This window comes from Thermobia domestica, chromosome 3 (genome assembly GCF_964235325.1).
Source record: "Thermobia domestica chromosome 3, izTheDome1.hap1.1, whole genome shotgun sequence".
Classification (NCBI taxonomy): Eukaryota; Metazoa; Arthropoda; class Insecta; order Zygentoma; family Lepismatidae; genus Thermobia; species Thermobia domestica.
The window spans coordinates 145318387-145332802 of NC_137456.1; the positions used below are offsets into that span (position 1 = coordinate 145318387).

Consider the following 14416-nt stretch of genomic DNA (forward strand, 5'->3'; position numbering starts at 1 on the left):
TATTCAGCTTCTTTACCAAGTTCATTCAACTCATAACCTAACTTCTATATTCAATATGACAGTTATATTAATTTTTGCGTAAGGCCACAGCACCAGTTTAAGTAATTATCTGATCTGATATCTCTATTTATGCAATCGAAACTATCCATCTTAACAAATTAATCGCTCTACCCAAAATTAAATTGTTAAGTTTGTTAAGAGATGGCATTCTAAATGGCTAATATGGTTATTATTACATCAGCTATGTGTGGATATAAATTGTGTATGTGGACGCCCGGATTTCGATCCAATAAGTTGGCATATGTTATGGTAGAATAAGCGCCGGATTTTGTGGCTAGCGCCCTTGTTAGAAACATGTTATAGGAATGAGTGCAAAAGAATGTTAATGGCTGACGCCTTTGTACATAAATGATAGTACAATTTTCGGTTTAAATATAGATATCGATCCTGAAGGCACATATATATGAATAAGGATTCAAATTATGCAGAGAAGAATTACATGGGATATCAGATTTGTTATTATCTAGGATGGTGCCGATATATATGTTTGAATATGTGCATACCATTTGCTATAAGAAATTCCGAGGTAACTTACAACAAAGAAATATCGCATATACATATAGATGTGGTGTGCGTTTATGTTCAAGTTGTTTTTCGCATGTCAGGCATTCTTAGGATATCTTATTCCAGTGCATTATAACAGGAAATGCTTTTGTAGGCAGTAGCGTGTGCGGAGTTTATCTTGAAACATGAAGTTAGTCCAGTACAGTAATCAAAGAATTATTTATTGTTATAAAATTTATGAGCAGACGTAGAGTGAAGTTGAGATGAGACATGGCGACCCCTCCACCTATCTCCCAAGCAAATAATAGAAGTGGTGAAAATGTTAACCAAACGAATGTTTCTCAATCTAGTCAGGAACACCCAACCCAAATTCAAGACCTATTGTAAATGTGTATAGTAATGCCTTTCCTTTTCCCAAATATGACTAAAAGAAATGACTATTCAGCAGTTCTTTTCTGCGTTTGACGACACTATAAAGCTCAACAAAGTATCCCCGGATGTGGCTAAAGATCTAGTAATAACATGCTTTTCAGGAAACGATAAAGAAAAATTACGTCTTTTTATAAATAGGAAGCAGTTACATTCTAAGTCATATGAGACATTTAAGGAAGAAGTAAAAAAGTGTTTCAAAACACCGAAAGAAAATGTAGAGAAGACTACAGGCTGGAACAGCAAGCTAGAGCATTTCAATTAATTGGTGGAAAGTTATACCGTGCACATAGATTTGGAAATATCACGAAGCATATGTTATGTGTTCCATTTAAAATGAGAGATGACATTTTTAACATATTGCACGGTCATCCATCAGCTGCAGCGCACGCTGGCCAGAATCGTACATATCACTTGGCGCTACAAAATGTGTATTTTCCATTCATGCGTAATTATTTTTGTCAGAAAATTAGATAATGCGTTTTTTGTGAAGTAAATTAAAGAGGAAACCAAGTAGCTACTATTACACCTCAAATATTTCCAAAGGTGACCCCATTTCCAGTAGTTCAAGTGAACAATGTGGCCCTTTTCCAACATCTTCTACATATCGTCACAAGTATATTTTAATTACTTGTGATGCCTCTACGAGATATGTCAGCTGAAAGCATACCGGATTTAGCGAGGTACACTATTGCGATTGCTATTTATAATAAACTCATCTTAAAATACGGAGCACTATCATCTTGAATTTTAGACCGTCTTCCTGCTCATAAAAGTAAGATAATGCCAGAGTTAGCGAAATTATTGGGAATAGAATTAGAATTTATTCCACTTAAATCACATTATTCTCTCAATTTGGCTGAGAAAACAAGCGACAATATTCAAAGAGCGTTACGTCACTACATCAAATCAACTGGAAATAATTGGGACATTATGTTGCCGCAAATTGTGTTTGGATTAAATAATTTGAAGAATCAAACAACTAAATATTCAAATTTCTATCTGCTCCAAGGATTTGAATAAAAGATTGTTTTTGATCTTCAATTTAATAGGAAGAAAATGTCGAACGGATGCAAACGATGCGACTCGCGAGAAATGATGCCTATCAGAATATGTATAAAAGTTATCTCAAACACGGAGAAATACAAAGACCTTCATGCGCAAACACAGTTACACGCTGGTCAAAATGTTCTCATTCAAAACGTGAGAAGACATAAAGGAATACCAGCAGCATTTGGTTTCCGTTATGACAAGCAAGTTGTGAAACTATCACGTTTGCTCAGCTCAAACAAATATCATGTTTCTTTTAAAAATGCAAAAGGAAATGATATCCAAGACGAGATAGAAATACGTCGATTAAAACCACAGAAATCTTCAACAGCGAATGAAAATGCGAACAAACGACAAAAAGAGACAAACATCATCATTGGAAATATGCAAATAGTGAAACACGTCATAAATGTGAAAAAAGTTTATATCTAAATTATCGAAATAACGTAAATATCATAATTAGTGAATTTCATGAAAGAAATGAGTAAATTAGAATATTTTCATTTCATCCTATTTTTTCCCTCTGTAAATAATGTTTAAGTTAGGTTACATGTTGGTGTGGCAATTTGTGCTAAATAGTATTCATTGTGGGTGAGCGAGTATAAGGCGCTCTCCTAAAGCTCAACCAAACCTTAAGCTAAAAGCTGTAAAATCGAGCTGCACAAATGTAGTTCAAACCTTCGTTTTTCGAACATTGAATACGATTTAGTACTCTTGTTACATTGTGCTGTCTCTTTCATCTATCTTTGGGGTTCAATAGAACGGTACTCGAATCGGAATTCCCACCTATTCCCCACCCCCAAGGATAAACATTTTCGCTGGAGATAATACCTGAAACTGATATGTATTTATACATATACATATTGCATTTTAGATTAATTAATGTTATATTTTCTGTATTAGTAAAGTACACAACCTATTATTTCGTTTTCTCCTTTTATTTCAGGCAACATGAACGAAATCATTAGGAAATTGATCATAGCTTCAATTATTATTTTTGCTAGTGTCGACACATACGCAAGTGTGGACGATTTAATTGAACATTCTCAGTTAACATTACAGAATTGTGGCGTTGCTATTCATAAAATTAGACTATCGCTTCAACATAATGACAAAATTTTTGTCCCTTTAAGGATATATTTTGATTTGAAATTTGAAACAATAAGAATTAACCATTGTTCTAATCCACATTTATTTGCGAAATCTTGCATTCAAAACGATATATTTTACGACCAATTAGAAAATCTCATTCCATGTCATTTCATGCTTTCGGTATAAAACCACACCTTAGCATGTGAGTCTAAACAGAAACGTTCCTTAATCTTCTCAGCTTTATCTGCACTTTTAAGTCTTGCCTCTTCATTATATAATTATTACGAAACACAAAAGTTAAAGCACGTAGTTAACAATCTCAAAAATCACGATGAAATTCTCACTACTGAAATTTCAAAATTGAAGGCAGATTTTAAAAATCGAATGTCTACACCACATGACACTATTTTGGCAATGCAATCGGCTCTTCATGAATTAAAGAAGGACATGTTTGACCAATGTTGTAACCATCTGTCGTCTGATGCTTGGTTATTAGCTAAGCAAACTTACGAAGCTTCAAACGATTAAACCTTACGTACCTTTAGGGATGCGTTATCAAATAAATTAATTTCTAATTCTAAATTCTATTCATGCTAAAGAGCTTATTGCTAATCATTCTTTACTCAAGTATAGTGTGTTTCAAAAAGATTTAGGTTTTTTTGCTATTTAGAAAACGCTTCTTTTAGAGTATAATCCAAACATTCATAGGCTATCTGTTTTGCTAGACATCCCATTAATTCTTCCACAAAACATGAACCCTCTATACCAAGTAATCATTTTGGGTTATTTATCACTAAATCCTATTGTTTCCTTCAAGCTTCAAGAACACTATACTTATACCAAGATTCTCTTCACTTAATAGAAAAAGATCAGAGCCGTTGGATTTCTTTCTTGTTTATTTGCTACACTAATCAAATGTCGATTTTACCTAAAGCGGAATGTTTATCAAATTTATTGTTTCAGAATACAGAATCTCGTGAAATGCAAACTAAAGAAACAGATGCTAAGTTTATTTTCAAGCATACTTCTCTGAGAATAATTCTCTCCACAAGTGTAATTGGTCACCTAATTAAAAGGATACACATAAAACCAGCCTATAGCAGTGTCAACGTCAATTGTGAAAATGCTATATTTTTCGTGTACGAAGATTTTGAGTCCATATCAATAGCAGATCAAATTCTTGACTCGCGACGCACTTTAAATTTAACTCACAAAATTTTAATACCTAATATCACTTATCCTCCATTTTCTCCTCATATGGATACTTTTTTGAATAAGTTGGAATCTTTAGGCAGCAAATAGAAAATATAACTGTAAATACCTAAGCTCCATCTTTACTAATTTCTAATGACCCAATCTCATTGCTATTAATAATATCTATTACAAGTGCTGTACTGTCGCCTCTCATCATCATATTTTTATCTATAAAGTTATTTAAAATTAATAGGGAGTTATCGAATATAAATATATAATTACATTCACATAATGAAGAAACTTTAAAAAATTTTAAGCACTTGCAAACGAATAATGTATGAAATATTTCTTTATACGAAAAATATTATTGTAACATGATGTTATAAACCTAGATTATTTTACTGAAGTAATCAAATAATAGTCAAAACATGATTTGCAAAGCAAATCCAAAGACAGACTATTATTTTCTTTGAAAGAAAATTACAGTTTTGAAAATCAAATTCTTGCAAAGCAAGACGAAGACATCAAACTTTACAAAAAAAAAAGTACCCAAAAAGGTATTCGCAAAAGGAAATTTTGGAAATGTGTATGTGCATATGAAACAAATATATGTTGTGTCTTATTTAATTATAAATCTATTCATTAAACTCCCATACTAAAATTATATAGTATTTTCTTCTGTTTTCCTTTATAGGCAAATAATCAACATGAACTTCGCCATATTCTATATAATAATATTGACTTTCATTTCTATCTTAATTATCCTTATATTAGCCATTTTTATTTATTTTCAATGCAGAAAATCTTCAGAAAATGTAACTCAACAGCCACAACAGAAAATTAGTTCTATTCAAATCCCATCTATATCTCAAGTAGACACTCTATATGAGGATGTCTACTACGAAAATGAGCAAAATTAAAACATATCTAATTTTTCTTCAGATAATATATCTCTGCGCAATTCATGGTTTATATTACATAGTTACTTATTCCAACTATACTTCAAATATTTCTCCGTAAGTCGAATTTTTCTCGTGCCAATCAAACCAGCAAACATGTACTCTAAACACCTCAAGAACTTTCTAATTACAAATCACCAACTATCGACTGTAAAGAATATACTCAAGATGGCTATGTCGGCTATACCTATATGCTAATATATAATCATCTCTACATCAAGACGATATTAACGACTTAATTCCACCAATATATTTTCCATGGACAATAAAATTTCGTCAAGTGCTATCGGAAGAGGACACATCTGTATTCCAGCCATATCAACTGGAAATAGGATGAACCAGGAAATACTCGTCTGAACCCGCCCCCCTCTAGTGTAAATTTCACAAGTCTATATGTGAAAGTGAACAGTGATAAGTGATTGTGTGAAATAATGTCGTATCAATAGTGGAATTTTTTTATATAATTTTAAAATATTTATATCAACATCGGAGATGCCGAATATGCAAGCGGGGAGGAATGTAATATGACTGAAGCGATTTGGTAAAGGGCAAATAATATTTTATTAACCTTGACATTAATATTTTGTAAACTTTCATATTTTAAATGCAAATAAAACTCAATTCCCAATCTGCTGCTGTTAGGTCATTCACACGTGTAAAGAAATTAAGGAAGTCTCGTAACAATTCAGAACTATGTCTAGATAAAACATTCTTTTAATAGGAAATATAACTTATGCAATGTAGCAATGTGTCAAAGCAATAACAAACACTACCTATTTCAAGTAGCGAGATAATTCTGAAAACTTAATTGTAAGCGGAAGAAATGACGCTACCAAAAACTAGGAAGAAAAGGTAGGTTGACAAAACAGTACTGAGCTCCAGAGAGTTGTAACGGAATAATTTACCGTTACATTAGATTTCTACTTTGCTTTGAAACGGACCTCATAAATTATATTAAAGGTTGGATAATTTTTAAAGGGAAGGATTCAGATATAGTATCTTAGGTATAGAGCTCCTTTCATTTGAAGTGATTAAAGTAGACCTGCACAAATATGTTGTTAGTTAGTTATTAGTTTGTTATTCTATGTTTTGTTGCTTTTGTGTTTTCGTTTGTTTTCGATGTGTAATTAACCTACTGCATAACGTTGTACAATTGCTTGATCTGTGCCTATGCATACTTTACAATTGTATAAAAAATTTTAGGAATCTCAGAAAAACCCATATGCTTTAATATTTATAAAATAATTCCTAAAAAAATTACTGTTATTTGTTTAATTAGCTTTTAGTATAAGTGTGGCTATTTTCATTCTGTACGTGCTTTCGCGTGCTTTTTTTAAAACCGCGTGGCATGCCTTACACTTCGTAGATTCTGTCCACAAAAGAAGACGTTATTGATAATGTTAGAAAAAGGGAAACGCGGACGAATAAACAGTATGTAAGTGGCGTGTTGTTTTATAAAATCGTAAGTAAATATTCTGGGAATTTATACTTCATTATTTGTATAAGTAAATCGTTATTACAATGGTGCGTTCTGTATTAAACTTTTCATTTGATAAAATGACCATTGAAATATCAGATGTGTAAAATTATCGCGAATTATGTTTCTAAGCGGATTCTGATTAACGTGTTTAGTGCACCTTTTTAGAAAACAAAACATTGCAATAATGACTATGCATGCGGTGATTAGAATTTTGAGATATGTTCCAGAAAATAAAATTTAGTGAAAAGGAACCATTCAGTTTTGGCTTATAAGCACAGACTGCTCTAAAAGTTTTGGTTCATCCAGGTAACAAATAATTAGAACGTTTTCTGCAGTGCATGGGACGAAGCATAAATGCTGTTATAGTATTCTCGTTACTTAGTTAAAAATTCGTTCTCAACGTTCGCTTTCATATGTATGGTAACTTAGTAAGAATGCATGGCATAATGAGATCTATAATGCATCATTAATTCGTACCGCCTTTCGTCCCGATCTATTAATCAACAATGATCACAAAACATCAAATTGATCAGAATAGTATGCACTTTTCTCGCATAAATGAAAATCAAATATGCTTGGCAAGATACTTAATCCAAAATAATAAGTTTGTACGTTATTAATTGAATAAATTTTCGAGTTCCATGTAGAAAGTAGTCACGATAATTGCCTTCGTCACGACATTTGGGTTGTTTTCCAATATTCAAGAAATCAGCAGTGACAAATTAATTAAAACTGGTCTTATATATCTTTAACAAAATGTCGCTTTATGTCTATTATAGTTTTCTCTTGTGTAGTACCAACATGTTTGAATTGTAGAATAAATTAAGATTTTTTTTTTTTTAAATAAAATAAACAATAGTATTCAAGTATCCATAGGAGCATTGATCAATTCATATTTGAATTCAGACAGTAATGTCAATCTTAAAGAAGATTAATGTCCATTCTTTTTTTTATTCTCGGCGAGATGCATGTGTTCATCTTCATAATTTCTTCTGTGAATATCCATTATTTCATAATATATGGAGGTACATTCTCATTATTGTTTTCAAAGTATACGTTAGGTTAAATGTATTGAAAGAGAATCCCCATCAGTTACGTGCTAGAAGTTCACGTGATGGCAGGGCTGTATATAATATTCTTTGTCGTTAGATCATCATCATCACCATCATGTCTGCTACAGTTGGGAATTGAAGGAATGGTTGAACGTAAATATATGTTACTCTTACGGTAAAGTATTTTTCTTCGTATGGAATTACGAAATATTAACTATCATATACAAGATACTACATTTGTTTCATTGCATCCGTGGATACTTCCTGACATTATTGAGATAAAAAGGAATTATGAAGTAGTAGTTATCATAAGATACCAGCTTTGTTTCATTGTATCTGCGGCTACTTACTAACATTAAAAATACTTTGAATAAGACTCATTATAGATTAATATACAATCTGCTAAAATTTAACCATTCACTTGTAAATACAGGTTGCTTAAATACAGCTTCCTAAAAATGTTCTGTGCAATTAATTGATGTAAAGCTAATGGAAATGACATATTGTCCAAGTGTGTAGTTTCCAAGTAATTCATTATGCAATATGCTGAGCAAAGATTTGGAAATTTGTTAATTCTTTATTTGTTGTCTATTTGAGAAAGAAATAAACAATCAAAAAACAACTTAATCAAACGGTAGTTTGCTTTAATTTATTAACAAGAAAACATTTTTTTGCTAATTGAATATCTTTTTTTAGAATTTTAAATTAATTACTAATTTATTTAGTTCCATGAATAGAGGTTACGAGTCAAAACACAAGAACCTGGTGTCTGATACGTAGTTATGAAAATATACTTTCAGTTTATTTGCAGTTTCTTTGTTTCTCTTTGTTTTAGGCAAGCTATAAATAATAAGTGAATTGTATACGTCGGAAAGGTTATTTTTTTTATTTTTCATTAAATTTTAAAGAGTGTTTATTTTAAAATAAATTATAAGGTACACGCGGCGCTAATAAAGTCAAATTAATACTAGGCGCTGCGCGAAATCGTTACAGAGTTTTGAAGTGACCCTCAGACAAGAAGGATCAACCTCTCAAATCTTCACTGACCAAAATCTGGGTGAGTACATGCTGGTTATAAATTGATAACATACTTCTATTATTCAACTTCGTTACCAAATTCATTCAACTCATAACATAACTTCGAAATTCAATATGACAGTTGTTATCGATTTTTACGTAAGACCGCAGCACCACTTTGGGTAATTATCAGATCTGATATCTCTAGTTTTATTTATGCAATCAAAACTATCCATCTTAAAAAATTAATCGCTCAATCCAAAGTTAAATTGTTAAGTTTGTAACGAGATGGCACTCTAAATTGCCCCTATGCTAATATGATTAATATTACATGAGCTGTGTGTGAATATAAAGTGTGTATGTGGACGCCCGGATTTTATCCAATAAGTTAGCATATGTAGTAATTTCTGAACTGAAAACTAAATTTCTTTCAATTATAAGTATTAACAAATATATTTCGAAATGTACATTTTATACGTTAAATTAAGTACAAATATTCAAAAGAGTAAAAATACCTGTATTAGAAGGACTTAAAACAGGAACATTCTGTTGATTTGTGTTAGGATTACCTTGATTACCTGAAATTAGGAATAAGTTACCTTAATGAAAATCTGTTTGAAGTTGTAATAATTCATGAATTGTAGTGCTTAAGCTATGTATTTTATAGCATTTCTAATATTTCAACTAAATTAAGATAAATGTTAAGTTGGAAGGCAACCTCTGTAGTTATATCACCTAAGATGTAATGTAATATCAAAAGCTATTGAAAAATGTTAGAATTAACTGTAGGACTATACACAGGGACATTCTGTTAACTTGTGTTTGGGTTTTCATGACCACCCGAAAAAGACAAAAATTTTGCTTTGTAATATTTCGAAAAGTAAACTTTATTAAGAAATATAACTATTGTTTAAAGTAGCTATTACTGTACGTCAAAGAGACTGAAAGGAAAGTAGGCAATATTTATAAATATAATTTTTGTTGTATAACGTAATATTGTGAAATGTAATATATAGTTTGAAGTTAATGAATTTCTAAATGACGGTTTTTAGAATCTATCCTTGAAATAAACTCCTATCTCTGATTTTCCACTAAGCATTGAATACTTAATGCTGTCTTACCCATGAATTGAATTATATGATTTAATTTCACAACTGACTATTCTGTAACCGGTCTTATATATAATGATATTAATAGACTTAAATTATATGAATTCTTGGGTGTCCTGCATTTAGGAAATTTTATCAATTTTAAATTATATATTATGCATAGCAATTCATTTAACCTTATATAGTACTCTTTATTTACTTATTCAATTGAAAATTCAACGAAACTTTAGTATGTAAATCTATAATGCAAATTTGTTTTTATTATATAATTTGTCATCACCTAACATGTGAGTGTTTTGCCATTTGCTCTTTATTCATCTGTTGGAATTGACTACTCTTATGCGATTTTATTCTACAGTTTATTTCTAAATTGTATAGTTACACATAATCGTTGTAGTTTACAAGATCTTTTTTTTCTATTTTGGGTTGGTTTTAGCATTTGAATTCAAGTTCACGTACCGTACTTTTAAAATATTTTTTCAAAAGAGTAGATTAATCCAAAGTGCTTCTTTCTTGCTAATGAAAACTATAAACAACTTGTACGTGACCTCGAAGTTTCATCAAAGGTTTTCAAATGAACAAATACTTATTTTTAAAACTTTAGATAATGTTGAAACTTGATGTCACATAATTATTACATTGTTAAGTGTGCAACCAGATCACTAGTTCTTAAGAAAAGATTTTGTTTGACTTTTATAATTTCTTCAATAATATATAAAAAGACAATATAATACTACTTAAAACATATAGCACAGTAACTGACAAATTCTCATTGTAGATTTTTTCGTTACGCTGAATACATAAATTCTGTAATAAAATCGTCTCAGACCTGTTTTATCATGTTACGATTAATAGATTGCATTCAGCAGTAACGCACTGTCGCAATTAGTGAACATGTTGTTGCAGAAGATGTTTGTGAACAATGTCTTTGAACTGTCTCCACAAAAAATAACGCAGGAAGTTACGTACGACGCTTTTGTAACAAACGTAAAATCTGTTTATCATTGTGAGGAGTTCACACATTCTAGAAATATGCCAGTCCCATATTAACGTAATTTCTAAGAGTAAGAGACAGAGCCGTAGCTAGAGATTTCAGCGCCCGGGGTGAAGTAAAATTCGGCGCTCCTCTACACTCACCATACCAAACTTTTCCCTCTTTGTTTGTTTGTTTGTTTGAGTATTAGAGAAGCAGGTGTAGTTGTTATGTTATGCTGAAATTTTACCAAACGGCTTGGACAGACGACTGCAACATGAAAAAACAATTATTATGTATTCTTTTACAAATAGCAACTGTTTTCAATTATCTTTTTTGGACCAAAACTTCACAAAACTACATTTTGTTGTTTACAAATCCACCTGGAGAATAGTTATGAAGATTTATACCTATTTACAAGGTTTCATAGTATCGATAAAAAAAGGAATTTGAACACATTAGAAACGATGTGCTTTTAACATGTTTGAAAAAGGTAACAGCATCAATTTGTAGTAATAGCTGTAACCTTTTGTAATTTTATTCCGTATATGACCACACAAACAGTATTTTGATTTCCATTCGTTTAATACCAGCAATGAAACAGGCTGAATATGTTAATGATAGACTTTGTTTTATTACTCTTAAAGCTTGGTGGTGTGATATTATTGTTTTGAATGTGCAATCCTAACAGAAGATACGAATGACGATGTAAAAGGCAGTTTTACGAAGAAATAATAGAATGGGTATTTGTCCAACTACCGCGATATAATATGAAAATCTATCCTGGGATTTCAATGCGAAAGGGAAAGAATGTCTGCATAACGAAAGTAATGACAACGGAGTTAGAATAGTGACCTTTAGAGGATCCAAAAATCTTACCGTGAAGAGTAAAAAATTCGCACATTGCGATGTTTATAAATGCACATGGAAGAACACACAATCAAATTGATTGGGTATTAGTAGATAGAAAAAAGACAGTCTAGCATAATTGATATTCGGCTGTTCAGAGGACCTGACTGTAATATTGATCACTATATTGTAGCAGCAATAATACGAGAGAGAGAGACTATCGTTGAATAAAGGAAATATTCAACATCTAATAAAGAAGAGGTTTAGTTTGAAGAAATTAAAGGAGAATCTGATGAGAGGAAAATACCAGATTGAAGTATCGAATAGATTTTCGTTTTTAGAAGTTTTTGAGAGCACTAGTGTTGAGAATATTTGAGTTCAAATTAAATATAGCAGTAACGTTTCTGCAAGAGAAAATATGGGGCACGAGGAAATACGTAGGAACAAACCATGGTTCGACCAGAATGTTTTAAACTATCTCGGAAGGGAAAACAGGCGAAACTGCGTTCGGTAGAAAATTCGAACGATATAACTACAAAAAATTTCCCTCACACCAGATGGCAAACATAAAACGAGGAAAAAACAAAGAAACTTGATTTTTTGAAACCTAAGTGAATGAACATAAATATAATAATAAAAACAATCGAGACATAAATAAGGGCATGAAGAAATTAAAGAAAGTGTATGAACCTAATTTAAAGAGAGATGATGGAACAATTCTCATTTATGCAGATGGCATCTTGAATAGATGGAAAGATTTCTTTGACTATTTGCTTAACACGCAGTCAAGAACTATTGTTCGTCACATTGTCACTAGCAAATCAAAGTAATAAGTAACAACTTCTTGTGCCTCTTATTGAAACGTGTGAATTGCGAGTGAAGCAGGCAAGAAAATTTCTTTAACAAATTTATCTCTTTGCAAGCCGACAACAATGTCCATTTAATAGGATGCCAATACTTATACAGGACGCTGCGTCGTTTGCCCTTTTCCAACATTTTTTCTTTCCTCTTGCTCTTTCGGTGCCCCCTTGCTATGAGTGAGTAAGAAGAAACTTGTTGTGACTCTTGTTCAGACGTGTGAATTTCGAGCCGAGCGAACTAGAAAACTTTTAACAAACTTCTTTCTTTGCAAACCGACAACAATACCGATTTAGTAGGGCGGCAATATTCATACTGGGCCCGTGTCGTTTTCTCTTTTTCAACACTGTTTCTTTCTTCTTGCTCATTCAGCAAACCCTTGATATCAGCGCCCGGGGCAACCGCCTCCTTCTCGTAGCCTCTAATAAAAGGCTACATCATAGTGACAGTTTGTTTATACTTTCATTTTGAATCTATAGAATCAGTCGCGTAGTAATTACATGTAGAAATGTCATTAAGTCACCTATCGAGAAAGCAGCATTCAGCGTACGATTTGTATGATGAAAATCGCAAAATACATATATTTTTTGGTGTACCACCCATCACCATTAAAAGTTAATGCTCTATCAACTGTAGTCGACAGTAATACATCTGTAAATTTTTACGCACTGCAACACAGTTCTTCGAGGCATTTGAAATTCTCTACTAGCTCTTGCTGGAGACCCTTCAAGGGTGCCTTGAAAATAAGATAAAAAATCTCTAGACATATAAAGCATACCCCTTGAACATTAATCCTGATGTTGAATTGTTGACAAGACCGGTGAAATTAGTGCTTTGATTATGATTATTTATGAAATGTACGAAACTAAAATTTATCGTTACCAACAGAGCAAATAGCATGATGTAGAACCAAAAATGCCATCTTTTACACAGCCAGATATTTTACTGCTTAAATCAGAAAAAGGATCGGTCCTTTCTTTTGCCTCATGAGAATGGAATAGTTACATTTTCAAAAATACTATATGTATTTCATCTTACAATGTTGATATCGCCATATCAATTTCAGAGTAAAACTCAGTTAAACCACTCATGTACAATACTGAGGAAAAAATAAATCGAAACAACATATGGTAGTAGTTTTTTTTTTTTTTTTTTTTTTTGCAATTACTCACCACATAAATTATCATCCTCATCGCTGCCATCTCCACAATCGTTGTCAGTGTCACAGACAAACTTCTTCTCAATACACAGTCCATTATTGCATCTAAACTCAGAATCCTCACAACCTGCTTTTAAAATATCATTATGGAATACTTTTATTGCTATTTTTGTATAAATAACGTTATTTGGGAAATAACTAATTTAAAATTCTATTTGAAGTAGATTTCATTATTTATATAAGTTAAAATGTGTAGTTTCCATACCTCATCTATAGAATTTGAATATAAGATTTTTTTTAAAAAAATGCATGTATTCAATTTACAACAGTATTATAAGATGATATTTTAGTTAATGAGTGATTATGCAGTGAGATAGAGCAAGGGGGATTCAACACGAATATTTAATGGTATGATAAAATGTATCTTAAATGATAAATATCAGGTAACCAGCAATAGAGTCGTAGGCTCTAAGATAAATGCAATTACAAATAAAATTCGACTCAGAGTATCTACGAAAATGCATGTTTACAATTAAATTGGTCTGTTAAAAGAGGAGACTTTAAATTTTAAATGGATTGCTTATGTCTTCTTCATGGCCATCAATTGTTTTTGAACATATGTAACATTGTT

General features: G+C 31.6%; 1 protein-coding gene across 32 annotated transcripts in view; it reads right to left on the minus strand.

Annotated features, from left to right (window-relative positions):
- LOC145680788 (uncharacterized) overlaps positions 1-14416 on the minus strand; it is a 246679-nt gene that overhangs the window by 76502 nt on the left and 155761 nt on the right. For 26 of the 32 annotated variants that reach the window (XM_081751809.1, XM_081751808.1, XM_081751806.1 and 23 more), the window contains 2 exons: positions 13799-13915; positions 9353-9415 (listed from right to left, as the gene is read on the minus strand). In XM_081751809.1, the coding sequence (XP_081607935.1) occupies positions 9353-9415; positions 13799-13915 (180 nt within the window). The remainder of the gene's footprint in view (positions 1-9352; positions 9416-13798; positions 13916-14416) is intronic. The other 6 variants (XM_081751797.1, XM_081751795.1, XM_081751804.1 and 3 more) reach the window with 3 other exon arrangements.